Source organism: Camellia sinensis, chromosome 13 (assembly GCF_055761805.1).
Source record: "Camellia sinensis isolate YWXY chromosome 13, ASM5576180v1, whole genome shotgun sequence".
NCBI classification, from domain to species: Eukaryota; Viridiplantae; Streptophyta; class Magnoliopsida; order Ericales; family Theaceae; genus Camellia; species Camellia sinensis.
In genome coordinates, this window is record NC_138973.1 from 2,881,865 (window position 1) to 2,909,595 (window position 27,731).

General features: G+C 34.3%; 1 protein-coding gene across 1 annotated transcript; it reads left to right on the plus strand.

The window, feature by feature from the left end:
• The first annotated feature begins 15,837 nt into the window (after nucleotides 1-15,837).
• Nucleotides 15,838-27,079, plus strand: LOC114281923 (serine/threonine-protein kinase PBL27-like). Its single transcript, XM_028224507.1, has 4 exons — nucleotides 15,838-15,844; nucleotides 18,373-18,590; nucleotides 18,668-18,806; nucleotides 26,958-27,079. The coding sequence occupies exons 1-4, from the start codon at nucleotides 15,838-15,840 to the stop codon at nucleotides 27,077-27,079; spliced, it is 486 nt and encodes a 161-aa protein (XP_028080308.1).
• The last annotated feature ends 652 nt before the right edge of the window (nucleotides 27,080-27,731 follow it).

Here is a 27,731-nt window from a genome sequence, read left to right on the forward strand (position 1 = left end):
CCTCTCTCCGAAATAATCAAAACCGGAGCGGTGGTCAATCTAACTTTTAACTCTTGGAACGACTTTTCGCAAGTCTCACTCCACACAAACTTGACCCCTGAACGACTTTTCGCAAGTCTCACTCCACACAAACTTGACCCCTTTCCACATTAATCTAGTCAACGACGAAGCTAGCCTGGATAAATCTTTCACAAACCGACGGTAATACCCAGCTAATCCCAGAAAACTACGGATCTCAAACACACTCTTAGGCTGTGCCCAATCTTGCACTGCCTCTACCTTGGATGTATCAACAGACACCCCTTCTCTGGATACCACATGGCCTAAGAATTTGACCTCTCCTAGCCAGAACTCACACTTCCCAAACTTGGCATACAGCCTATGGGCTCTAAGCAATTCTAGCACCACTCTCAAGTGTTCCTCGTGCTCCTCCTCAGAAGGCGAATAAATAAGAATGTCGTCCACGAAAACGACCACAAATCGATCTAAGAATTCCCGGAAGATCGGGTTCATCAAGTCCATAAAGACTGCTGGTGCATTGGTAAGCCCGAATGGCATCACCAGAAACTCATAATGGCTATACCGCGTACAGAATGCCGTCTTAGGAATATCCTCCTCCCTGACCCTCAACTGGTGGTAACCCGATCTCAAGTCTATCTTAGAGAAACAACGGGAACCCTTCAACTGGTCAAACAAATCATCTATACGGGGCATATGGTACTTATTCTTAACCGTAGTCCGATTCAACTTTCGGTAGTCGATACACAATCTCAAGGCACCATCTTTCTTTTTAACAAAGAGGGCCGGTGCTCCCCACGGCGAAACACTAGGGCGAACAAAACTCTTATCTAGCAATTCCTGGAGCTGAATCTTCAACTCACTCAACTCGGTTGGGGCAAAACGATAAGGTGCCATAGAAATCGGCGCTGTGCCGGGCACTAAATCAATAGAGAACTCTATCTCTCGGTGAGGTGGCAAACTAACGAGATCCTCGAGAAAAACATCCGAATACTCGCAAACCACCATCGGCAATACAATCTGGGTCTCATCACACTCACCACTCATAAAGCTAGCAAGTAGACCACTAAGCTTACTTCGCCCTCGCGAATCATACATCAGTGGCAACACACTACCAACCCGATCCCCCAAGAAATGGAAACACTCCCCGCTCAAGGTACATACTATGACCCTCTGGCGGTAGCAATCGATAACAGCCCGGTATGATGATAGCCAGTCCATATCCAAAATAACATCAAAACCCTTCATGGGCATGACAACAAAAGGAAAAGGAAGCCTATGGTCGGCGACCTCTATATCACAACCTCTACATCCGTGTTTCAAAATCAATTCACCCCCAACAAGTGATACAACAAAAATAAGAGATGTTAACAGCGCCAACTCCAACTCCAACACAGATGCGAATGCAGTAGATACAAAAGAATGAGATGCACTCGTATCAATCAATACACTAGCAACCGAGTTGCAAAACAGAAAGGTACCTCTCACTACTGATGGAGCCGGTACTAGGTCCTGCGCGGTAACAGCATACACGCGCCCTGTAGGCCCTTGATCCACCTGCTCACCTCTAGGAGCAAAAGACTGCTGCACTGACTGGGATGACGAAGCTCCCGGATTGGCCCTCGAGGCCTGCACAGACTGAGCTGGCTGATAACTCTGCGTCTGCCTAGAACCAGACGCTCCTGAAGTGGCACTCAACTGTGGGCAATACCTCTTCAGGTGCCCAGGCTGACCACACTGATAGCAAGATAAAGGCTGGCCCCTGTCCTGACTCTGGCCCTGAGGTCTAGCTGAAGAAGAAGCAACTCGCTGACCCCCTCCCTTCTGCGGGCAAACCGAAGACTTATGACCCAGCTGGCCACACGCAAAACAAGTCAAGCCTCCCTGACTACCTCTCCCAGAACCCGCACTCGGTACTGGAAAGGTCGATCTAGCCAAACCACCCTGAGACAGCTGAGGGTTAGAACCCCCCTGTCTCCTGCCGTCACCCTGACCATCTTGGCTCCTCTCGGAGCCTCTCTGCCTTTCATCCTTCTCCTGCATCATAATCTCCATATGAGCTGCAGCATCAACCAAACGTCTGTACTGTCGGATAAAGGACCCTCCAACTCTCAGCTTGAGTCCACGCCTCAACTTCCGCTCAAACTCAAAGCAACGGCGTTCCTCGGACGCCACAAGTTTAGGTGCATACCTGGACAGACTAGTAAAAGTAGCCTCAAACTCGGCCACTGACAAGCCCTGCTGTTTAAGTTGGCAAAATTGCTCCCTTAGCTTCTCCCTAGCAGCTGAAGATAAAAACTTCTCCTGGAAGGTATTCACAAAAGCCTCCCATGCACCCCCAACGCTGCCCTTCTCGTACTTCCACCATTGACCCGCATCTCCCTTCAGTTGGAAGGATGCCAAGGTCACCTTTAAAGCCCCGTCCTCGATGCCAAGCATCTCGAACGTCTTTTCCATTTGTTCCAACCACTCGTCAGCCTTAAGTGGCTCCTTCGGATCCCTAACAAACTCGTCCGGATTGGACCGGAAGAATTCCCTCTTCAAGAAGGAAGGCCTTGCCTCAGCTGCGTGGGCCTGTTCCTGATTCCCAGCTCTGAGAATACCCAAAGCTCCTACTATCTCTCCGACCAAGGCACTCATAGCCTGCTGACCCGCTGGCTCAGCCACATTGGCCTGACCAATTCCCTCTTGCTATGCCGGAATATCGTCCGGTAAAGGCATCTTCTGCCTACTACGCTTGCCACGCCTACCACGTCCTCGTCCTAACATTCTAACAAAGGTAACCAAGACCATTAGCACATTCACAAATGTGCCGAAGCTATAACACTCACGTCCTAATGCATGGACAACTGTAATTCACTCCACGTAAGCACGTAATCACATAAGCAATTACGAATTTCATTTTTGGATAATGATAGTCCCGAGACGTTAATAGAGTTCCGGTTAGAAACAGTATTGATCAAGTGCTTTTCCAACAAGACTCCTAGAAACCCAAGGATCCAATCAACATCCTAGAAACTATATTCCATACCCACCTAGTCACATAAACATGTTATCATATAAGTACATAACACTACATCTAAGTCTCTATCAAGCGAGACAAACCCATTGTGATCCTAATCACTTCCCACGTACCCAAGGTATTCGAACCCGGTAGCTCTGATACCAAGTTGTAATGCCCTCAAAATAATACATAAAACCCATCACTACAGACATGCATTGATATAAAAGAAACCAACAATTTCTATTCATCAGAGTAATTCTTACAACAGTATTACATGTTAACAACAAAAGCAAATGCCCTATGGGCTTACAGCTTTCCAAGTCAACACCTGGTTACACAAAAGAAGAGTACTAACTCTATACAAAATAAGCTCTTGGCTTGATATACATGTAATACAAACAAAATAAACAAAAAGAGTCTTCAACTCTCATCATCATCCAAGCTATGTCCTTGGAGGTGGCATACTACCTGTGCCTGAAAATAATGTCCCATATAGGGTGAGCCAACGCCCAGTAGAAATATGCTAAACACAGTATGAGTAATAACTAAGACATTAGCAATTGATGAATGTTCAATTTCCACAAACCAATTCATAACCCATTTCCATTTCATGGCCACTGTGTTCATGTTTCATTTCATTTTCCATTTCTTATCAATTTCACAATTTGCATCAACGGCTCAGAACCTGGCCAACCACTTATATGAGACAGTGGCTCATATTAAACGTTTCCCATTTTACAATAGATAAACATACTAGTTGTATCAACATCTCAACAGATAAGCATACAAGCTGTATCCACATTTCAACAGATATGCATATTAGCTATATCAACACTTCCAAAGATAAGCATATGAGCTGTAGCAACACTTCCATAGATAAGCATATAAGCTACATCAACACGTTAACTGACAAGCATATGAGCTGTATCAGTGGAGTCCATCCCCTATCTCCTCCCAAACAATATCTGGTTTAGAGGTCCATCCCTTATCTTCCCCTAAACCGTGGAGTACATCCCCTATCTCCTCCCACACACACAACGTATATACACATAGGTCATATACACAATCAATCAATACATAACGTTAATGTATTCTATCAACCGTCATACTCTATGACATACCCAATTGATTAGTTTTAGTTTGCCTAATCATCATGCATTGTCTACAACAATCAAAACTACCCTCCACCGGTAGCCCAAGCAATTATTTCTAAACAGATAATAAAAGCTCCAACAGATAAAATATCAATGTTTTCAAAAGTGAGCGATTAATAAATCCAACTCCACTATTCTACTATATAATGAGCCAATTTCATTATTTCCAATACAATTCCATATAACCACAATTTTTCCAAATTAATCATACCAATTAATTTATACAACCAATTAGGGTTTTCTATCCCATTTCCCAATATTGACCCAATGGTCTATATATCAACAACCAACAACGATATCATTATTTTGAAACCCACAATACACATTTTAGAATCAAAATAACAAAACCCTCTTGTAACATTTTGAAACCCTAAGTCTCAAAATTTTCCAACTTCAACACTTTATCAAAATAACCAAAAATCTATGTCAAAGACCATAAGAGTGAGTAGGAATCCCTACCTGAAAAGTTGACACCCAACGAAGAAGATGAAGAAAATGGAAATGCTCAAAATCCTGAGATTCTTAGATCAAAAGATAGCCCTCGACGATCAACAACTTTTTTGTAAAGGCCAAAGGTGAGGAAACAATTCTTACTAGATCAATACCTAGAGAGAAGGCAAGGTTCTAGAGAGAGAAGCTCTCAAATGGCATTTTGGAAAAGTAAGAGAGAGAGAGGAAGTGTAGAAAATGATTCAAAAATGCCCAGCTGCCCTCTGTTATACGACATTCTCGTTCGAGCAGAAAACATAATGCTCGAACTTCAAGAACAAAAAACTAGGTCCGCTCGAGCGCAAGAAGACCCGCTCGAGCGCCAAGACACAAGAATAAAGTACATCCGCTCGAGCGCGAAAACCGGTCCGCTCGAGCGTAGATTTTCATCTCCCAGAACTTTTCTGAAAAAGAACTACCCGCTCGAGCTCCAACAAGCTTGCTCGAGCGCGACCCGCTCGAGCGCAGTAAACCCGCTCAAGTGTAGAAAACACACCTGCAGAAGTTTTGCAGGGACACGAAATACTGGAAGGGTGTAAACCACGCTTGAGCGCAGAATGACCCGCTCGAGCGGACCATACAAAAACTGGGCAACAACAATGGGAGCCAAAACTCTACCAACCTGTAACAACCAAGCCCAACACAACCTATAACTCAAAACAAATGGAATCAAAGGATGACAACAAGGTAGATACAACTACCAGCTCCACGGAACCAAAGTCCGGAATACAACAGATACAAATAGGGAAAATTGGGATCGCTATAATTGAGGTTGTTTTTTTTACAAAAAAATAAGTGTATCCAATTGTCATAAATCTGTTTTAAGAAGTTGTGATCAATGGAGTGTTTATTTGGGTCTAGAGAATATACTAATAGCTAAGGACACAAGAAAAAAGGTGTTATTTTGGCATACTATTCTTATTATTCTATGTATGTGGTTGGATTCCTGTTCTCTTTCTCTTTCTCTCTATCTATCGAGTAAATATTCAATGCAAAATGCATGTCGGTTCAATGCTGGTGATGTTGGTGAAATGAGAATGAATGTAGAAGTTATTGGGTGATTCAGGTGCAACTTTAGTTTGTGCTCTATCATTATTTGATAAGTGAATGGTCTAATGAATTGACTGTAATACTTTAGTACGTTACACTAATAAAAAAATCTAACCAATAAGAATGGAATAAGTACCTCACATGATGCCCTGAATCAAATTATAATTTTTCAAATGAAAGGAGCAACTGTTCTCTATTGGCTAAAAAATATGATTACGTTTGAAGAACAAAATGAATTAAAGGAAATGTGTTTGCATTTACTTTATTGCATCTTAGAGCATTTGATGTACCATGTCCCTTTCTTGTTCCAAGTACTAAACTCATTGATACAAGAATCCTTTGTCGATAGAAATTACCAATCTTAGAAGGAAAACTTGTCAACCACTTTTTGACCAAATGCATGTGTGGTTATTCCATGATCAGTAGTGGTAAATGGATATAATAAAAAAAATAAAAGGAGTACCTAAAATGACTTTATTAGTTAGGTTTTTTACTAAAACAAAGGATGTTTTAAAACAAATATTATTTTGACAAATATGAACTATGGGTAATTTATATTGAATATGCATTTGACCGTCATTAGCAGAGCTTAATTGTTCAGTAGTTTTGTGAAAGTGTTTAGTAGGGATTAAAGCTTTTTGAATACAGTTTAAATCAGCACCAGTATCAATTAATGCAATAGCTTCTATTTCAAAATCATTAATAACTAATTTAACTTTGGAATGCCATTTTTGAATATTAATTTGGGTTATTAAATTAAGGCGATTACTTTCATTAGATCTATTATCAAAAATAACTTTATCAGGGTCTGTTTCAGAACCAGATTCAGATTCAGTTGCAGATTTAGAGGAGGATTTTTGACTATTTCTAAATTCATCAAGACTCTTATTAATTTTGAGTACTGAAATTTCTTCTTCTAAAGATTTATCTTTTTCTTTTAATTCTTTGAGAGTTAGTTTAATATTATTGATTTCAATTTGTAAGCCTTGTAAAGTTACTTCTTTTTGTTTTTCTTTTTTAAATCTTTCTAATGTCTTATTTAGACTAATAATAGGTTTATCTTGTTTAGGTTTGTTATCCTTATTGATAAGTAAAGATTTTAGCTTTTCAGTACATTGTTGTTTAAGTTCAGGATTTTCTAATTTAGCAATTAATTCAATAAGAGCAGTTTCTTCTTGTTGTGATTTAGTAAGTACATTTATTTGTTTATTTTTACAAAAAGTATCATTACATCATAATTCAATGTTATTATCTGTATCATCACTCGGAGTATGGTAATTTGAACTATCATTAGTAGGAGTAGGATCATCAGATTGACTAGAGTAATTAGGGGAATTATCTAATTTAAATATATCAAATATTTGTTTTTGATTTTCGTCACTGATTTGTAATTGATTGAGTTTTTCTTTAACTTTGCATTTATTAGAATAATGACTTTTTTTTCCACAATTGTAGCAAGTAATATCTTTAGTGGATTTTGATTTTGGATTAAATTTCTTATAATACTTCTATTTAGGTTTGGTATAGAATTTAACGGTTGATTTAGAAGGTGTATATTTTTTCTTATATTTATTTGAATATTTGTAAGAAGATTTATGTTTACTAGATTTTCTTCGGGATGGAGCAACAGGAGGTAATCCATATTGTTCACAGAAATTTCTTAATTCATATTTAGCTTTATGTTTCTCTTTAGCAGCTTTTTGACTAAGTTTTAAATCGATACACATTCGCAATCCTTCTTTTTGAATAGTACTGATTATATCACCATAAGTAAGGTTGTCATATTCAATAACTCCAATGGGTTGACTAAGGACATCTCTAATCTTGTGTGCAAAAAGACTAGGTAATCCATTAATGAATTTTTCTTTCCAAAATGATTTAGTACAATCATCCCTAAGCATGACTCTAGAGGTAAACACATCTTTGTACCATCTAAAATCACTAAGAGTAGGACATGTTAAATTACTAAGTTGATCATGGATGCGAGAATAAATATTAGTTGGAGTTCCAATGAAATGTTTAACTATGGTATAGATTAGTGTATTAATGGCATCAGGTATACTAGTACCAATTTCTTCATCAAAAATAGGAAAACCATTATCATTCATTTGAACAACATATTGAATAGATTCTCGTTGATCAGTAGTGAGATATTTATCCCACCAAGATTTGAGCATACCAGTAAATCCGTTTGTGATTAGGATAACAAGTTCAGGTTGAGTATAATCAGGGTAATTAGTAAGGTAACTATTTGCAACCATAGATAAATGATTTAATTTAGTAAGTATTTGGTGTTCACTGAGGCCATCAATATTCCATTCATATAATTTTTTAGCAGAAACAGAAAATCGATTATTAACATTAGTTTCTTCAAATTGCAAATCAGGTGGCGTTGGTCGATTATACCAATTTTTTGTAAGTGTGGTCGGAGTAACTTTTGATTTAGTTTGTGTAATTCTGTTAAGATTAGTATCTTGAAATTGTTGGACTAGTTGATCTATTTCATTATTTGATGTATTATCAGAATCAGATGAAATAATGTCATTGATTGGTTCTTGTGTTAAAACTTCGACTTCTTTGGTGGAAGAGGAGGATGTTAATTTAGTAAATATTTTTTCAATAGATTCAACAGTAGTATTATCATGGGTAGTAAGACTTAATCTTTTTCGAGAACTAGGAAGATTAATTAAGGGTTTATCGAGAGGTTTACTAGTGGATGTATGACTATCGGTGTAATCATCAAAGGTAGTTTCAATTTTATCTAATTGTTTACCAATTGTTTTTAAACATTGGTTTGTATAATTATTTTGTTCAATAACTTTTTTAACTTCTTTTGTAACATTAGATGACTCTTCTCCGGGAAGTTGAGAAGCAGGAACAATTGTACCTTTATGTTCAATAAGAATATTTTCTAAAGGAGGGTGACTAGCGGATACAAATGTAGTATTAGAAGTTTTCCTTTTAGTTTTGGTAACTACATTAATTTTGTGATAATAATTTTCTAAGTAATCAAAGAAATTAATTTCAGTATTGATTTCAGTCATGAACTTGTACCATTTTTTGGTAATTTTAGTTTGTTGCTTATCATTATATTGTTTATAATAGGCATGACGTTTTGCCCTATTTGCTTTGGATTTATATTCAGCATGAAGTTTAGTCAGATAATGAGCAAAAGGTTTGCTAAAGGTTAACAGTTGGGGATTAACAGGGGTAACAACTTCAAAATCAGTTTGAGTCGGTGAATCTTGAGACATAGTGTCTTCTTCTTGTAAATGTGTGTAAGTGGAATATACAGGTTTACTAATTTGAGAAATAGATGTATTATCAATCCCTTTTAATTTATGACGAGTGTTAGAAGATTGACTACGATGAATATGACTATTTTTTCTAAATAAAGGTGTATTAAATATTTCATCATCATCAGTTTCAGTAGTAGGGATACTGGATATACTATGTCTAGAGGATTGACTTCTGTTAAATTTGATATGAACAGATCTATCAGTAAATTGTTGAATTTCTTTAAGCTTATCTTGATGTGTCTGTTGATTAAGATTATAATTTTCATTTTAAGTAATCCATTCGTCAGGTAAAGTAATATATTTCCAACTAAGCATATTAGGAACATAAATATTAGCTTCATTTGTACTGCTTTGAATAAGTAATGTTTTATCTTTTGGATTCTTCTATAAAGCTTGAACATTCAGATTGGTTTTAACAACTTTATAATGGACTCTATATGTTAAAGCAAGATTGTGAACTTTTTCAATCATGTTAGCAGCTGAACCAGATATTTGAAAGTTTAGTGTTAAAACTTTTAATATATGCGGATCTCGTAAACTAAGAGTAAAATCAGGAAAACAGTTAAAGTGGACAGGTCGTTTGTGAAGGTCTGATTGCATCATTCCTATAATACTATCATTAAAATCAATAAATCTAGCATCTCTTAAACAGAGAAGAGCAGATGAGTTTTTACCTTGTTGAGTTAATGGTTTGATTCCTACTTGGATTAATCCTAAGTGGATAAAATTATGACCAGTGGCTAAATGGCGCCTAATAGTTTTAGCAGAAAATAATTGGCATGTTTCTCTAAATTTAGTTAAAGCATAAACTTGTTCAAGAGTTTTAACATGAAGATTAACTTTAAAGGATGACTGTAAAAAGGTTGTTTTATAAATTTCTTTATTGGTACTTTTGGGATATTCCAACTCAAATCAATTTGTTCATTATTTTGTTATTCTATTTCTTCCTCATTAATTACTAATTCCAAATTTGGAATAGGAGCTAAGATTGTAGAAGATGATCTAGAGCTAACTGAAGAGTTATTTCTGAATAATCGATTCATTGTTTAATTCTGTTATTGAAATTCAATTTCTTAAATTCTATTATTACTTATCATGTTTTCACGTACCAAGTTTTCACACATACCCTCTCCGGGAGACCCCTATATCTATCACTGCCTAACCAAAGGACTTATCTGAGATTGGGACGGAATGTGGGTGGCTACTAACAAAGTGGAAAACAAGGATAAGCAGATAAGAGATAAGAAACTTGAATAACCAAACCAGAATACAACAAAGATAGATTAAACAGATTAACACGACAATAACTCAGAATCATTAACGACAATAACTTGGCTCTGATACCAACAGGAGACGGAAGCAACACATTACAATAGAGTATTAATTAAAATAGAATACAAAATAAATCACTTACAATTGTTTACTGAAATGAAGCAAATACTTCTTCAAAATACATAACTTGAAATAAATTTGCAGCAATTTTTTGAATTACAGAGATAACTATTTTTTTTTTGAGGAATGAGAACTCTCAAATTTTCTAACTCTGCCATACAATTGACTGAAGAGGCTTTTTTATAACCAAAAGAAGTTACTATGAGCCTTGTGACTGGAAAGGAGCATGATGAGGCACATGGGTGTTGTTTGCTGCTTTCGGCTAATTGATTAAAGCTGTTGACTACTTTTGACTGTTGGAGAGTTGTCTTGATTGAATGGTGAACAGTAAAGTTGACTTTTTACTATTTATAACTTTTGCTGTTCATGACTTTCGGTGGAGGCATGTGACTGAGAGAATCAATGTAGATATAAATATCAGCAGCTTTTCTCAAAAGGAGAGTATTGATTGAAGCTGATAATTATAGCTATATTGACTCTGTTGACTGTATCAGGCATATGGGTCCTGAGCATCTTGAAACTGGAACCCATAAGGATCTTGATTAGTTGAACCTTCAGAAGAGTTTGAACCATTTGAACCTTCTTCATCAGACTATGACTTGGCTTGGGCCATCAGAAGACGAGCTATTTGGAGAAGCTCATCTTTGGATGACTTGGACAATGAAGCAGTTAGGTTCTGCTGAGCTTTGACCATGGTAGGTGTTGGAGCATGGAAGTTGACTGGGAATTCTGCCTGAACTTGTTCAATGATTCGTGGAACTTTGAAATTATCCCACCATTTAACAAAGTGTTGGCGAAATATTATGTCATCAGAAATAACATATTGCCACTTAAATATCCATGAGACTTTGTATTTGGATATAAAAATGAGCAATGTAGGGAATTTCTTTTGCTGTGGACTGAAGGAGAAAATAGTAGAGAAATAATTGACTTGTTCAAGTAAGATAGAGGGAAAAATATCTGAAATAGCCCCATACTGAGTCCACCACCTTAAAAACCAAGTGGGGAATTCTGACTTGAATTTGTGATCAAATTGGAGAAACCAGGAGTGACTGTTTGACTCATTTTGATATAGAAGAACTTTGAACCAGGCATCAATATAGTCATAATAACTATATTGGATTGCATGACCAGGTAAATTTTTGAGTTGAAAAGGACCCTATTCATTCAAAGAGACTATTGTGAATGTATAATGAATGGTACACAATTTTACTAAGTTCGATCATAAATAGGTTTAATAACAATGGATTGATGGTTGAAAATGATGTCTTTGTAGTAAGTAACTGACTTTTTTGGATGAAGGGAATAAAATGCCATCCAGGAGGAAAATAGGAATTGACTAAGTCAAAAACGGTATGGATATTTTTGTGACTAGGTTCTTTGAAAAAGAGATTAGTTGTATGAAATTTAACATAATCAGAATGGGCTGATTTAATAGGATTAGGAGGGTAAGGAGTAACTGACTGGGAAGAAGAAGCAAATGGGTCAGTAGCAAGGGCAGATGAGTAACTAGCTTTAGGAATATTACCAAGAACTTGGTAACGGTTGACTAGTTCAACAGGATGATATCTGGTGACTAATTCTAAAGGAGGAACTGGGTGACTAGAAGGAACGAGAGCCTTGCTGGAAGGCCTCAAAGGTTTCTGACTAGACATCTGTTTAGAACAAGTGAACTGAATTTAGTATCCACTGAGAATAGCTAATTTGCTCATATGATAATCAACACAATTAATATAATGAGCAAGTAGATTACGGTGACTTCGAATGGTATGAAATCGAATAAATTGAGCATGTTTAGTAGATTTTTTGGCTAATTTGAGGCAAGCAATATGGTAAACAGTTTGGTGAATGAGGTTTTTATAATAAGTGACTCGAGTTTTATGGTAAGAAATAAAAGGATCTCCACCATTCATATAAGTATAAAAGCTAGTAAAGACATAGAATGGATGGAACCCTAGAATTGCCAACTCAAGAGAACTCCTTTCGCTGTAGAAGGTTAGAAATCATAGCTTGATTGACTCAAGAACTTCTTCGATCGGTAAGCTTCTTCGTCCAAACAACCACTGACCTGTATACTCATTCATTTTATGGTTTTTTGAACTTCTTTTTTGTAAAAATTGTAGCCCATTTATTCTTCGTTTCAGATTTTTTTCGTTTTGTTTAATAAGCTTCTTTGTTTCAGATCTGTAGAAACCCTAGCCCTTTTGTTTCAAATCGTTTCGTTTCTCATTTATCTCGTGCAATTATAGTCTAGAATGATGGATTGCATTTGCAGAGAAGACCTATTGTGATCGATGAACCTTATGGACTTTGGTTCTATTTGAAGAACAAAATGAATTTAAGGAAATATGTTTACATTTACTTTATTGCATCTTAGAGCATTTGATGTACCATGTCCCCTTTTTGTTCCAAGTAATAAACTCATTGATACAAGAATCCTTTGTCGATAGAAATTGACAATCTTAGAAGGAAGATGTTTTATTTTCTTCATGAAATTTCTTTATCGATAGAAATTGACTCTTATTGATATGAGAATCCATCGAGGATAATATGTGCTATAATCATTAAAGATGAGTGAAGCTCTTCTAGCTACACACACCAGCACATGCATATTTGCACACACATATGCCCTCCAAATAGTTTTGGAAAATGAACTTTTATTGTATTTTTCGATTTGTTTAAATAAATGAGATTTGAGTGTCATATTCATGGTACGTTTGAGTATTTGGTTTCTCATCTAATAAATGTTTTTGCTTATTATCCAAGTTCTTTGAGATTTGTTTTATGACACGGAACAAAACAATTTTGATTTGATACATGATACAGTAGGCTACCATTTGACAACTCTTTGTGTCTGTAACTAGAAAGAACTTTGTCCAAGGTCCGAAGTAGTTTAATTTGAGTTATTGTGCATATTCTCTATAGGGAAATACTAATGATTGCCCATTGGACAGTAGTTAGGGCTGTTTTGGGAACACCCTAAAATAGCCAAAAAGTCGCTACAAAAAAGTCGACTCTTCTCTGTACTTTCCTGGGAACCTGAGTTAAGAATCTATTAGATCACGTGCTTATCATTCAAAATAATATTTCATTGATTTAAGTTTAAATATTTCATGTTAAGAAAAAGTGATCAAATCTTTACAATTAATAATTAGATTTGATTTGCTATTTGGTACTAGGCCATTTTGATTCACAACTCGAATTCTGATTTGACAACTATCATACTTCCAATCTAGTTAACTCTTAATTATGATTTGTCTATCTAATAGTTATACATATGCATGTTTTTTTATATGTGCATCTACCATAGGTTATGGTTTTTGTTTTTGTTTGAATGTTTGGGTCTCAAAATGCAGTAGCAACAGACCAATGTGGTTTTACTGGCAGGCTTGTGAATGATTTTGATTTATGGCATTTTGGAATATATTTTGTGCTTGATTCGGTTGAGTTGTAGTTGGCTATGAATGTTTGTTGCACAAAGAAGCTTAACTTTTACTTCATTCAATGTTGTGCTTTTCTCAACTGAGAGAACTGCTATATATTTCTGCTGTTCAAAAAAATTTGTTTTATATATTTCTTCTGTTCAAAAAAATGCTGAAAAAATGCTAAAAATTTGTAAAGTCTAAACAGACAAACTGATCGCATCCATCCGCATCCGCCAACTAGGCGGACAGATATGGATTGGTTTTTTCCGATCCCCCTATTTATGGGTGGATGTCGGATGGGATGCCACCCGACCCAACCTGAACTGTGAGCACCCCTAATATATATGATGAAATTCACACTTGATGAATCTCAATTACACAGTACTTTTTCTAGTCATTTTGCTGGTTACGTTTTATATTAAATGATGAAATCACAGCAAATTTTTTTAAAAGGAAGTACAAGGCACAAGTTATCCAATTTTTACCATGTTAGTGAGGTACAAAAAGTTTCAAATTGCCATTACTCATGCTTCCAATGTGACAAGGTGAAATATAGATCCCAAATTTTGAAAAAAAAATAAAATATACCAATAAAAAAGGAAGTTGAATTATAATCAGTTAAAAAAAAAAAGATTTAAAGAAGAAAAATACACTAAAGAAGAAATTTTTTTTGTAATGTACACTTTGATTGGTACAAACTAATCCATTTGAAGATATAAATTTATAGGATATAAAAAGCTATTTTGTAGTTTCACTGTTAAGGTCAACCAGATAGATTCTGCACAAGTGAACTACATTCCTATAGTTGAGGTGGATTCAACTTTTATGGAATAAAAAATACTGCAATCAAATAGGAAAAGAGCTCATGTAGCCCAAGATGGTGAAGGCTGTTTCATGAAATTTGTCCTATAGCAAGCCCAAAGCTTAGTCTAATCCAAAAGGTGATATGACATTTGTCAATTGGTTTTAATTCGATTTTGCTCAATTTTGTGTTCAGAGTGAATATGGTTATTTTGTCTAGTCCCAAATGTTGTAATAGAGTGCATTCTATTATGCATGCAACATACATTAATGCTGGGAATATTAACCTGTTAACCCGTTGAATCCTAGTAGTGTCTGACTCTTTTTAAATTTTTAATTATTTATTTATTTATTTTTTGGTGCTGTCTTCTACTAGTAATGTTGCATCTGCGATTAAGGTTAGAAAGTTGAAGACTTAAAGCTATATTCTGAATTTTTTTTAGGAATTGTGTTTATTTATTTATTTTTTGATAGGTAAAATTAAATTATATTAGAGAAAGTGCCAAGGGGGCAACAATACTAATTCTATATTTTATATTTACATGTTTATGACTACTTCCGTTTTGTTTTGTTTTTTTTTTTGTTTTTTCTTTTATAGATATATGATGGAGATATACTCGTGGAGCAAGATATATTTTGAAATAGACTATTGAATAGTAATATGTAATCAAACACTTGTATTTTGACATTTATATTGTGCTTGAATAATTGGGTTGGATTTTTTTGAATTTTTTTGGATATTTAGATATGTTTTGTTGAATGGATTAGAAACTTGTTTTTGCTGAATGAATTTGGTTTATATTTTGGATTAGTTGATGGATTTTTATTTGTTAATTAAATTCAAAGGTTAAATGAATGTGATTTGAATTTTGCATTGGTGAATATGCAACAAATATTAGTGTCGCTAAAAGTAACAACTGGCAACAAATTATTGTGTCGCTAAAGGTAACTTTTGGCAACAAATAGTGTCGCTGCTTGTTTGACTTTTGGCGACAAATTTCAAAATTTGTTGCCAAACTTTCCGCAACAATCTTTTGGCCTCAACCTTGGTGACAATTTTGTGATTGTTGCAAAAAACTTTTAGCAACAAAATTTTGACTTTTGGTGACAATTTTATATATTGCGAAATGTGATTTTTTTTGTAGTCGAAACAAGATTTCATTTGGGAATTGAAGGAGAGAGAGACCGACAAGGTTGCTCTACACATGGCAGGTATATACATATACATTCCTTATACATTCATACGCCCACCCATTCTATTCGTCACATGTTACTGAATACCCTGAAATTAATGTTTGCTTTACAATTTTTCATTACTTATATATATATATATTGTATATATGAGTAGTAGGTTAAGATCACATAAATGTTTTGATTACATACATGCTAGGAAGCTATGTTACATGGACTTGAGTATTGGTGTCGGGTGCAGGTATGTATCTAGAGGTCGGACTCATCAAACTATAAATTTAAGGGTATGCTTACTCGGCAAAAAAATGTCTAATTTTTATATTTTCAATCAAGTATGTAAAATAAAATGGTGTGATATGTAAATTACAATGTCAAAAAGACATTTATAACAATTATACAACAATATGTATATATAATAGTAGTGTCATAGACAATTATATAAGAAGTATCCGTTGAAAAGTATCCAACGTATATTCCATACCCTTATCCAAGTGTTTGATATGGGTATTTGATTTATTTGAAGAGTCAGCATAACATAGCTAGGAAGCACAGATATAGATACGGGAAACAGATATGGCGATATGACAAACCCTAAAAAAAAGGATATGCATACGACTAGGATATGTTTGTAAAAATATATTTTTTAAAATTATTAGTAGTGAGCTACACATAAGCTAAAGAATGTTGATAAACCACAATGCAATTTTATAATGCAAAACATTGACATTTAAGAATTATGTATTAATTTAACCTACTAGCTTGCTTACCTTCTAAATTTTCAATTAGTCTTGCAAACATTTCATTTCAATATCAAGTCTAATATGTTTACATTAATAGAACAATCTACAACTTGTCCATGTGCTTTTCCATTTGGCACTAGTAAAAAATATTGTATTAAAGTTTACTTCCTTATTTAATTATTGATATTTAATTTTACTATTGTTATATTCTCTTGTTAATCCTTACTTTCTATGTAATTATAGGGGACATGCATGAAACAATTAGGATACATCAATTTGACAAATTCTATTATTAACTCACTATGTTCTTTTTATCAAAGAACTAAACAAAGTATTAAAAAAATATTCTTATGTTTATTCTTGCAATTATATTATATTATAATAGTATACAAGAAATGCTACAATTCTAATTTTGTAAAACAAGTGATACATGACTTGGAGTATCCGATACTTCAAAATTAAGTATTCGATACTCCAAAATTAATAAAAATTCAATTAATAAGTATTTGATACGTATCAACGAGTATCCAAGGAGTATCAGTGTCCAATACAGATATGTCACCCTATTTGAAGTATTCGTGCTTCATAGCATACATGTCTACATTTATTCATACATGAACAATGCTACTATGCACCTCTTCTATTAGAAAGTTTTGAATTTTTATGATACAAGTTTTGAATCAACGATTTTATGGTGTGTACTTCGCAACTGGAAGTTACAAATTATTTTAGTTATGTTATGAACCATATAATATAAATATCCTAGTGTTTGTCACGAAATTTATGATTATATTTGTACGGGGAGCAAATATTCAGGCAAGCCCGTACTCCCTTCTTCCAAGCTCCGCTTCTATCCGATCACCTGCGTACACAAAGGCGGTGAGCTACCCGGCGGTGTGTGGCCGGAAAACCCCTCCGACGGTCAAGTTAGAACACACACTAGGGGATAGATAGAGAGAAGGGAGAGAATTGTGTTTAGTGTTTATCTCACCAAAAAATGTCCTGTGTCCAGCGTGGGGGCGCAGACTTGCTTATATACCTTCTGCGCCCCAAATCTACTCCCAGTGATCTCTCGACACGTGGTTCTGCTATCCCATCTGTTAGCACAAATCTTGCTGAGCATCACCTAACCCAATTGCCAGCCTACTCTACTGGGAGCTCGGCAGCCGGGCAACATTATCTCGGCTACCAATGGCCATACTCACTTCAAGCCCAAGCGCACTTGACAGCGTAATGCTCCTCCAACCGGGCTCATTTCTAGCCGTGCTCGACTGCATTCCAACGAAGCCGAGATGGAGGTTGATCAACTTGGTCGTGCCGGGCTGAGGGCGCGTGTATTACAACCGAGCAACGCGCGAGCTGTGGAACCCTTACCTGACTGAACCTTAACCTGCTCGGTCTCCGTGCCAACGAAATCAGGTAGCTCGGTTCCACAAGGCCTTTGCCATTACCGAGCAAGATCACGGCCCAATCTCGGAGCCCAATACCTCGGCCCAACCTCGTTCGGCCCAATCTGTCTGGCTAATTCCACGGCCCAATGTCAGATCATTAATCTCCCTTTCAATATTATATATGAACCATATAATATAAATGTTATAAGCCATTTGTAGAATCATTTTGGTTAGGAAAGTTACGATATATTCTAGTGTTTGTCACGAAATTTATGATTATATTACATATGTTGTCCACTGTCTGCACAAGAATTTTTTTACCGCTACGATTCATTTTTTTTTATTATTTATTTTAATCTAAAGTGCTCTTCAATGTTTGTTATTTATTATGATTCATATTCCTTTTTTTGTTTTATAGCTAATTTGGGTTCTCAGCTTCAAGACACACTAGTGGTTTTTGACCTCGACGAGTTGCGTTTTTTTACTGAGGATTTCAGCCATGAGTTAGGTCAGGGTGGATTTGGAAAAGTGTACAAAGGAAAAATTTCTGAACAAAATATCAATCAGCTAGCCAAACAAGAGATTGCTGTCAAAGTATCCAAGGACAGACAAAGTGAAACCAGGAAGATGTGGATGGTATGTGTTTTAATATTGTTTTCATCATTATTTCAACTTGGTTATGTTGTTCTAATATTGTTTATATTGATTGACAGGCTAAGGTGCAATTCTTGTCCATGTGCAGTCACCCCAATGTGATCAGGTTGATTGGCTATGCGGAGGACGCTGATAACGACAAATTGTTGCTCGTATATCCATTTTGCCCCCTTGGCTCGCTCCATGACAATTTGGATGGTATTTCATTATCATTATTCACAATTTTTACCTACAATATTTTGCCCTCTCTCACATATTGGCAAATCTAGTGTGTTCTCACTAAGGGCATCTTTATGGATTGAATGGTGTATATGGGAGAAGAGGGTGTGGGGATGGTGAACTGAAAAAGGAGCCAATAATTCAAGAGTGGTGATTTTTGTGGCTTAATTGTTCATATTCAATTTAAAGTGTCATGTTGAAAGGGGTGTGTACATACATACTAAATTTTTTATTTTGAATATTATTTTAATAAGTTTGTAATATTTTGAATATTAATACACTTTACCATCATTTTGTTGAGACAATGAATATATTGTGATGCATGGTGTAGCGACCCTAATTTTCTTTAGTCATTATTTATTATTATTATGGTTATTATTATCTTATTTTATTTTTGAGTTTATTAATTGTGTCGTCACATGAGAGTTAATGTGATATTTAATGGATTTAATGTTGTAATTATTAATTGGGTGGTTACATGAGATTTAATGTGATATTTAATGGATTTAATGATGTAATTATTAATTGGGTGGCTACATAAGGTTTAATGTGATATCTAAGGTATTTAATGTTGTAATTAATAAATTTACTACATACTATAGTTTATTAAGCTATTATATATTGAGATTTAGGTTTATAGTATAATATTATTAGGTTATACTAGCTCTTGGGTTATTATATATATAATAACATAGAAGTATTAAACTAGGTTTAGGAGATCAAAAGGAAAAGAGACGACCAAGTTGTGAGAGAGAGAGAGAGAAATCAAAGAAGACAAAGAAAGGGGCGGCAGCAAGGAAAAAAGAGGAGAGGGAAGAAAAGGAAAGATTAGGGTTTTGTTTTGGTGACTCTAATAGTTTTCTAAATATTCTTTGATCTTCAATAAAGTATTGTGAGTACAAAACCCACTTCCCTTGATTTATATTTAATTCTTGTTTTTATCTATTTGTTTGATATTAGTTTGATTTTGTGTTTACATAAAGACGATAGATTAATTTTAATTATTTTAACTAGTGGTGTATGTAAAGTTTAGGGTTCTTAGATAATTGACTGATTTTAATTATTTTGTTTAGTTGTGTATGTAAGGTTTAGGGTTTTTATTGATTGAATTTAATTATTTTGATTAGTTGGGTATGTCAAATTTAGGATTTTTATATGGATTTATTTTATTGTTGTAATCACACTCATGGTTATATGAAATTTAAAATTAATTAGGAACCCATAGATAAATTCCTTATACTCCACCATGACTCCATGGATTGTTGTTTTATTTGAGTGATGGTGAGAAAGAGTGTATAAAAAAAAAGTGAGGATTATGAGATTTATTTGAATGCCTTAGGCTCAGCATTGTTATGTTTATTCTCATGTGTGAGATGTTGTGTATATATATATTGTTGCCTCGTTCTCATGAGTAAACGGGTGCTTTGATTTGCGCGCGTACGTATATGCTAACCATTCGGGGAGTGTGAGTCTAACTCGGGACGATATCCCCGTGCAAGTTTGGCTTCGGAGCGGTGTTAGGTATACGGGTGACACATGGGATATATGTGTAGGCCGGAAGGGGAGAGCCGAAGTGGTGGAGTTAAGGTACAAAAAATTTAATTATGAATTTATTAGTATAGTGTGTATGGTACTGTTATGTACATGATAAAAAAAAATAGTAAACGATCTTGATAAATTATGAAATTTGAGCAGAGGCATGTATACGTGATTTTGGACAACTTTTGTGTTGTACCTTTTTATTAAAAAGATCGATTAGAACTTATAATCTGATGACCTTGGTTATTGTCGGTTTGATTCATTTTGGTAATGCAGATTTATAGGCTGTTTTAACCCACAAAACGAGCTCATTTTTATTGATTTCATGTAAATTTAAGTAAAACATTATTCTGCACACTTTTTGTGTTTTGAAATTTTTCGAAAAAAATCATCTTAGGGCAGTTTTTTGTTCATTTTCAGCTTCAGATTTTTCGATTGAATTCTGTCTAGATTTTTATATCAAGTTTTCTCTTAACCTGTTTAGTTTTTGTTAAATTCATTCATGTTGTCTTTTAGGAAATTTGATTCTGTACAACTTTCGTTCTTTGAGTTTTGGTGAATTCGAATTATTTAAGTATGAAACGGTATAATTTTATATTTTTTTTCAGCAAGTTACTTATGATTAAATTATACCAACGTTATTTGTTTTGCAGGATGGTGGGTCTTACTAACTTTTTATGCAGGGCTGACCCACCATATTTTTATTTCTATTTTGTCTATTTTATAATCAATTTATATTTCGTTGTGTACGGACAAGAAACTAAATGCCACCGTATCTCGGGAAACTACCCATTCGTCTTGGTGCGGTTGGAACTACTTGTCTTGTTCCGTAGTAAGAATTTAATGTATTTTGGTTTGCGTCTGGTAGCCACATGGGTGTTAAATCTTGTACTCATACCAGTATACCTGTATACTGACCCGTTTTGTCTCTTGGCAACTCGGGTGTGTTCTGTTTGAGCGCAACTGAGCTTCCTTTGCAGGATTAGTTGGGGCTACGGTGGTGACGTGGATTTACGATAGTGTTAGACCTGTCGTTTGGACTTCTTTTGTTTTATTGAGCTTAGGATTGATATTAGTCTATGTATTTATTATTCTCTTTATAACTTTAGTATTGGAATAATTTAAAATGGTTTGTAACCGTACTTTATTTAAGTTGTTTTGACTAGTTGTTGGCACTAAATGTTGAGGTATTTGTTAGTAATGAGATTATGGTGGATGGTTTAGTTGGCGTTTTAGTTTTTTGTTTCACCCCTAGGATTTGGATGATGGAATATTGATTGGGGTTTAGTCCTAATTTAATATTTAATTGTCCAAATTTTGGGGCGTGATACATGGATTGTCAACTGATGGAAGACATTGAGCTAGGTGGGTTTTAGTTTGCGTACTAGAAACCATACTGTGGATAATTGGATGCTTGTTTTTTCCTCTCTTGTGTATCTCCTCTTTAGTTTCCAACAATCGAAGTCTTATATTCTGTTGGTGAAAAATCTTACTATTTCTTCTATGTTTTGCCCATCTATTTATCAAGCAATTCTTTCCCTGCCTATTTCCTAGGTTGGAGCCTTCCCAGGGTGATTTGACCCTTCGCTAGCTCTTGTGACTTTTTAAGTTGAATTTGCATACTATTTTCTATCTCAATAGCTTTTTGATTTCGCATTGGTTACCTTTGACGGTCCGTGCTAGTTAAGAGATGTTCTCCAATTTCTAAATGTCTCTTATATGGGCTTGCTCCAGAATCCTTTGAACATCTATTCCTTGTTTTGCTTGGTTAAACCAGTTTAATTTGCTTCTCATGGAATATTCCGACCAGATTAATTTTAGGGAATGGCTTATTGTCTAGTTTGTAGCAGGAAGAAGATTCACTAGGTTTCTGTTATTATTTTATTTCTATTCCTCGGTCCATTTGGTATGTGCATAACAGAGGTGATGTTTGACTTGTGCTCTTCCTTTTGTCCATTCCTCAATCATGCCTCTTCTCTCTCTCTCTTGGATGTTTCTTCATTCTAATCTTATTCAAGCCTATTCATTCCTCCGTGGGATCATTTTTCTCGTTTTCTTTCTCTCTCTTTCTCGTTCCCATTGTGATTAGCCTCGCTTTTGCATCTATCTTGCCAGTGTTTCTAAATTGAATCATCATTCTTCCGGGATTGTCTTCACTGTTATGAGATGTTGGTGCTTTTGCTTATGTCCTGCCTGCTTATATATTGGCAAAGTGTCCCAGCTCTTAGGTAACCTCTCACTCCTTTCATGTTCATTTTTTTTACCAATGCTATTTCTTTATATGAACACTCGGCAGGGTATAGGATCTTAGTTGCATTTTCTGTTCCAATATATTTTTATTTTTTCTGAGCTTACTCTACAAGAAATGCAATAAGCTTTTGTCTAGCTAATTTTGCTTCTAGTTCAAGAATCCCATATTCGGGGAATTTTTTGTTGTCTAGGCTTTAGCTTTATTCTCTTAATACGATACAAATATAGTGAGGCCTAGGCATTTTCTGAGATGTACCTGCAATCTTATATATTATACAAATATAGTGAGGCTTCTTATGCTTTCAATCTCCCATTCCTAATTTCTCAAAATTTTCAGAATTTTAAAAGCCCATGTGGCACCTTCTTTTTCTCATCCTTTACCCTTTCTTTTCTCCCATCCATGGCCATGCATTCCTTTTTCCTTATTTTATTTTATTTTATACTCTTTGCTCTTCTAATTATTTACAACTCCAACTTTATATCTCCTAATTGTCTACACAATTTCTTATTGCTCAGTTTGATTTCTACAACCCAAACCCCCCCCAACACACACACACACACACAAAAAAAAAAGAAAAAAAGAAGAAGAGAAATTTGCATGGATTCAAGTCTCTCTATTGCCTCCTGTGTGTCCCTCAGCCCCCAAAATTTCCAATTCTCCTACATCTTGTGCATGTCAATCCATGTCTTATGTGTTGTTTTCGTGAATCAATGATCTGTTTTTCTTCACGAATTTTAAATCTATGGTAAATTACAAATATACCTTATGAGCTTTGATTAAAATACGAATCGCCCCCTGTAGTTTTGAAAATTACATTCAGCCCCTGACATTTCTAATTTTATAACAAATCATCCATTTTATTAATAAATCATCAAGTCAATTAACAGTATTTAATGATATTAAAAATATGTTTCAATTAATAATTTAGTTAATTTTATTATTGTATATTAGAGCAATTATGAATTTCATTTTTTAGTTAATTCCGTTAAGTAAAAAATTCTAATAAGGGGGTATTTGTAATTTTTCAAACCATAGGAGGCAATCTATATTTTAAGCAAACCTCAGGGGGTGTATTTGTAATTTACCCTTTAATCTATTATTTTTGCTGACATTAGTTTTGGGGTTACAATATGGGTTTAAGTGTTCATAATCAGGTTGTGGCCTTAACCTCTCAAGGGGCACGTTATAGGATGGAAAATTGGAATGGGTTTCGATACTCTCATGGCTTCTTGGCATTATTTGAGTTTGGGTCATTAGAATTCAAATTTAAAATTGGGCTTCATACATTTGTAGTGTCTAGGCTAATCTTTGATTGGATATGTATTTAAACACTCAAAGTTAGAATGATGAGTTTGGATATGCATTAAAACACTATTTGGATATGTATTTAAATACTCTATTTACTTCCAATATGTTGATTTTGGATATGTATTTTTTAAACACTCTATTTACTTGCAGAATGTTGACTGGATATGTATTTAAACACTGTTTTGCAATCCTTTCGTTTGATTGTTGGTCTTTTAAAGGGTCCAAAACCTTAAATAGAATATTACATTTCATGTGTAGATATGGTTCCAATTAGTTATCACTACAACAAAAAGCAGTTTTGGCGACCAAAAATGTAAATTTCGTCGTTGAAAATAGGACAATTGGCGACTAAAATTGAATTAGTAGCCAAAAGTGAAGACTTTTGGCGACTAAAACAGTTTAGTAGCCAAATGTGTACTTATTGGCGACTAAAAATCAGATCAGTCGCTGATTACATGGGTTTTAGCGACTAAAACAATTTTAGTAGCCAAAGGTGAAGGTTTTTGGCGACTAAAAAAGATTAGTAGCCAAAAGTATAGGCTTTGGCGACTAAAAAATGGTTTGGTCGCCGATTGTAGGTGTTTTACTGACAAAAAAAAAATGTTGTAGCCAAATGTAAAGGTTTTTGGCTACTAAAAGATTTTTAGTAGCTAAAAGTGGACAATTGGCGACTAAAATTGAGTTTAGTCGGCAAAAGTGGCGGTTTTGGCGACTAAAAATCAGTTTAGTTGCTGAAAGTGGTTATTTTTAGACGGAAATTAATTTTCTTAGCGACTAAATTATTGGTAGTAGCCAAAACTAAGGTTTTTGGCGACTAAAAAAAACTTTAGTCGCCAAAAGTGGCTCCCTTTTTTTTTAATAATTAATTTATTTTTTACATAAATTAATATTGAATAAAAATAATTATATTTATATAAATAGTTTTAAATTAATACGGGTCAATATACTATATAAATAATATATATTGCATATATATTCTTGTGATCTTGTGGTGGCATAGTGGAGGGAGTGTGTTGGTAAAGGTGTACAAAGTAGAAGGTCCGTGGTTCGAATCTCAGAAAAAGCAAAAAAGTTGGTAATTTTTTTTTTCACAGAAGCACCTTTGGCGACTAAAATTATTTGTCGCCAAAAGTCTTTATTTTGGCGACTAAAGGATTAGTCGCTAAATGTATGATTTTGAAAAGAGTAAATCACTATTGGCGACTAAAATGTTGGTCGCGAAAGAGCTGCTTTTTGGCGACTAAAAAAGTTTTAGTCGCCAATACCTCTGCCGACCATCTATACGCGACAAAACCAGTGACTAAAAAAATTAGTCGGGGAAAGTAAAAAGTCGACTTTTGGCGACTAAAAACGGACTTTTGGCGACTAAAAATTTAGTCGCCAAAGGTGCTTTTTCTTGTACTGTATGTTCACTATTATGCATCTTCTTCCTTAGGTGCCTCATAGCTACAAAATGTTGAGTTTAGATATGTATTTTTTAAACACTCTATTTACTTATAAAATGTTAACTGGATAAGTATTTAAACACCGTTTCCCAATCCTTCGATTTGCTTGTTTGTCTTTTTTTATTTTTATTTTTTTTAAAAGGGTCCAAAACCATAAATAGAATATTAAATTTCATGTATAGCGATGGTTCCAATTAGTTGTTTTCACTATTCAATATTAGATGCATCTTCTTTCTTAGGTGCCTCGTACCTAGAAAATATTGAGTTTGGATATGTATTTTTTAAATACTCTATTTACTTACAGAATGTTAACTGGATATGTATTTAAACACCGTTTTTCAATCCGTTGGTTTGATTGTTTGTCTTTTAAAGGGTCCAAAACCATAAATAGAATATTACATTTCATGTGTAGAGATGGTTCAAATTAGTCATGTTCACCACTCAATATTAGATGCATCTTCTTCCTTAGGTGCCTCATACCTCTTTATAACATTTTCATTTTTTTTTTCAAATTTACATTCCTTTATTGAGGTAATTATCTCTTGTAGCCTTGTACTCTTGTTTTATACAAGGGCTTGGTCTAATCTAAAACAGTTAAAATCCTTTGGTTATAGGCCTGGGCTGCATCATGTTTTGTTTTCAAATTAATGTCAAAAGCAAAATAAGATCCTTTGGTTTATGGTCCTGCATTTGTAACCCACAATTTAGGCAAGAGATCTTTTGTTTCTTTTGTTAATGACAAATAAACAGTTGACTTCTATTAAAGAAAGACTTGTGCTTTCTTCAAATCTTGCTTTTCATTAGAAGAATAGAAATGAAGTGTATGTATCTTCATTATAAGTTCACAATAACGAGCAACTATTGTGTCAAATACTCTTTCATTCATATTTATTATTGGTTTTAAGCTTGCTTACAAACATAGAACCCATTTATTATGCAATTCTCCATTTGAGTTTTTACGTGTACAACTGCTCTTTTGTTTTCTTTTTCTTTTGTTTTTTATTTTTCATAATTTTCTTGCCATTTGATGATTATGACAATGATATAAGGACTTGTTTGGAACCACTTATAATCTATTTTTTTTTTCAATTTATTTGAAACCCTTAAATTATGTAGACAAAAAAAAAAAAAAAAAAAACCCTCATGATGTAATGTAAAAATATCATACCCTCTCTTCTTTAGGCCGCGACAATTTGCCAATCTATTTGTAAAAATTATCTAGATAATTGATTTGTAAAATTGTAGCATGCACTTGGATATCTAATCTTTTTTAATGTTAATTGTCGCATATCTGAGTTTTTACATTTAAATTTTATTAAACAAGACTTTTGAGGGTGTAATAGATATCTGTACTACAAAAAAAAAAAAATTTATAGGCAACTTATTTAACCAAACAAGTTCAATTATTTTTGCAGATTATCAGAAGCTACAATAAACATATTTATAACTTCATTTAAAATTTTTAAGCTAAAAATTTATAAAGCTATGACTTATAAGTGATATCAAACAAGACCATGTCGAAACACTCATTTTTTTAATATACATATTCTAACCTTACACTAATAATTGGTTGTTGTACAATTTTAGAATGGGCTCAAGTGCAGAAGATTATGAGAGGCATTGCATCTGGCTTGGACCACATTCATATGCGTGCTACTCCTGCCATTATACATGGAGATCTTAAACCCGACAATATTTTGTTGGGCTAGGTACATTAGCTTTGATTTGAAACCTTTCCACAATACTCCTATGAAAAAGGAATAGTAAAAATTGATAGTTTCCTTTTAAGCTAGCTCCTAACTTTCAAAACAAATAAAAATAAATAAATAAATAAATAAGAAATAAAGAATAAAGAATTTTGATGTACAGGATGACTTTGCCATAATTTGTGACTCTGGGTCAATAATTCGAGCAGGAGATCAACATCAAAGTGGCACAATGGGATATATGTATCCAGCTACTCGAGGTACCATGAAGTAATTTCTTTTAGTTATTTCATTTTTGATAACGCACAATAGATAATATTACTTATAAATATGTCATATCCAATACCACATCAGTTATTTCATTACTTCACCTAGACAGAATATAGACACTACTATGGTTTCATATAAATCACAACTTATCATATCAGTAATTGAATCATGAATCAAAATTTTAATTTTACAAATTGTAAGTCAAATAGTCGTAAAATTCAACATGGATTACAATATAAATAATAATATTATGTTGATCAATCACATATATATTTAAAAAATTAATTAATTTTCATACATATTATGTTATATAAAGGCATGATTACATCATCTAATGGAATCACTGGATTTAACTTTCCTGACCTAAATCATATTAAACCATGTT

Coding starts and splice junctions, on each gene's coding strand:
- LOC114281923 (XM_028224507.1), top strand. Junction 18,591..18,667: donor AAACCAGGAAGATGTGGATG/GTATGTGTTTTA, acceptor ATTGATTGACAG/GCTAAGGTGCAATTCTTGTC. Junction 18,807..26,957: donor GCTCCATGACAATTTGGATG/GTATTTCATTAT, acceptor GTACAATTTTAG/AATGGGCTCAAGTGCAGAAG.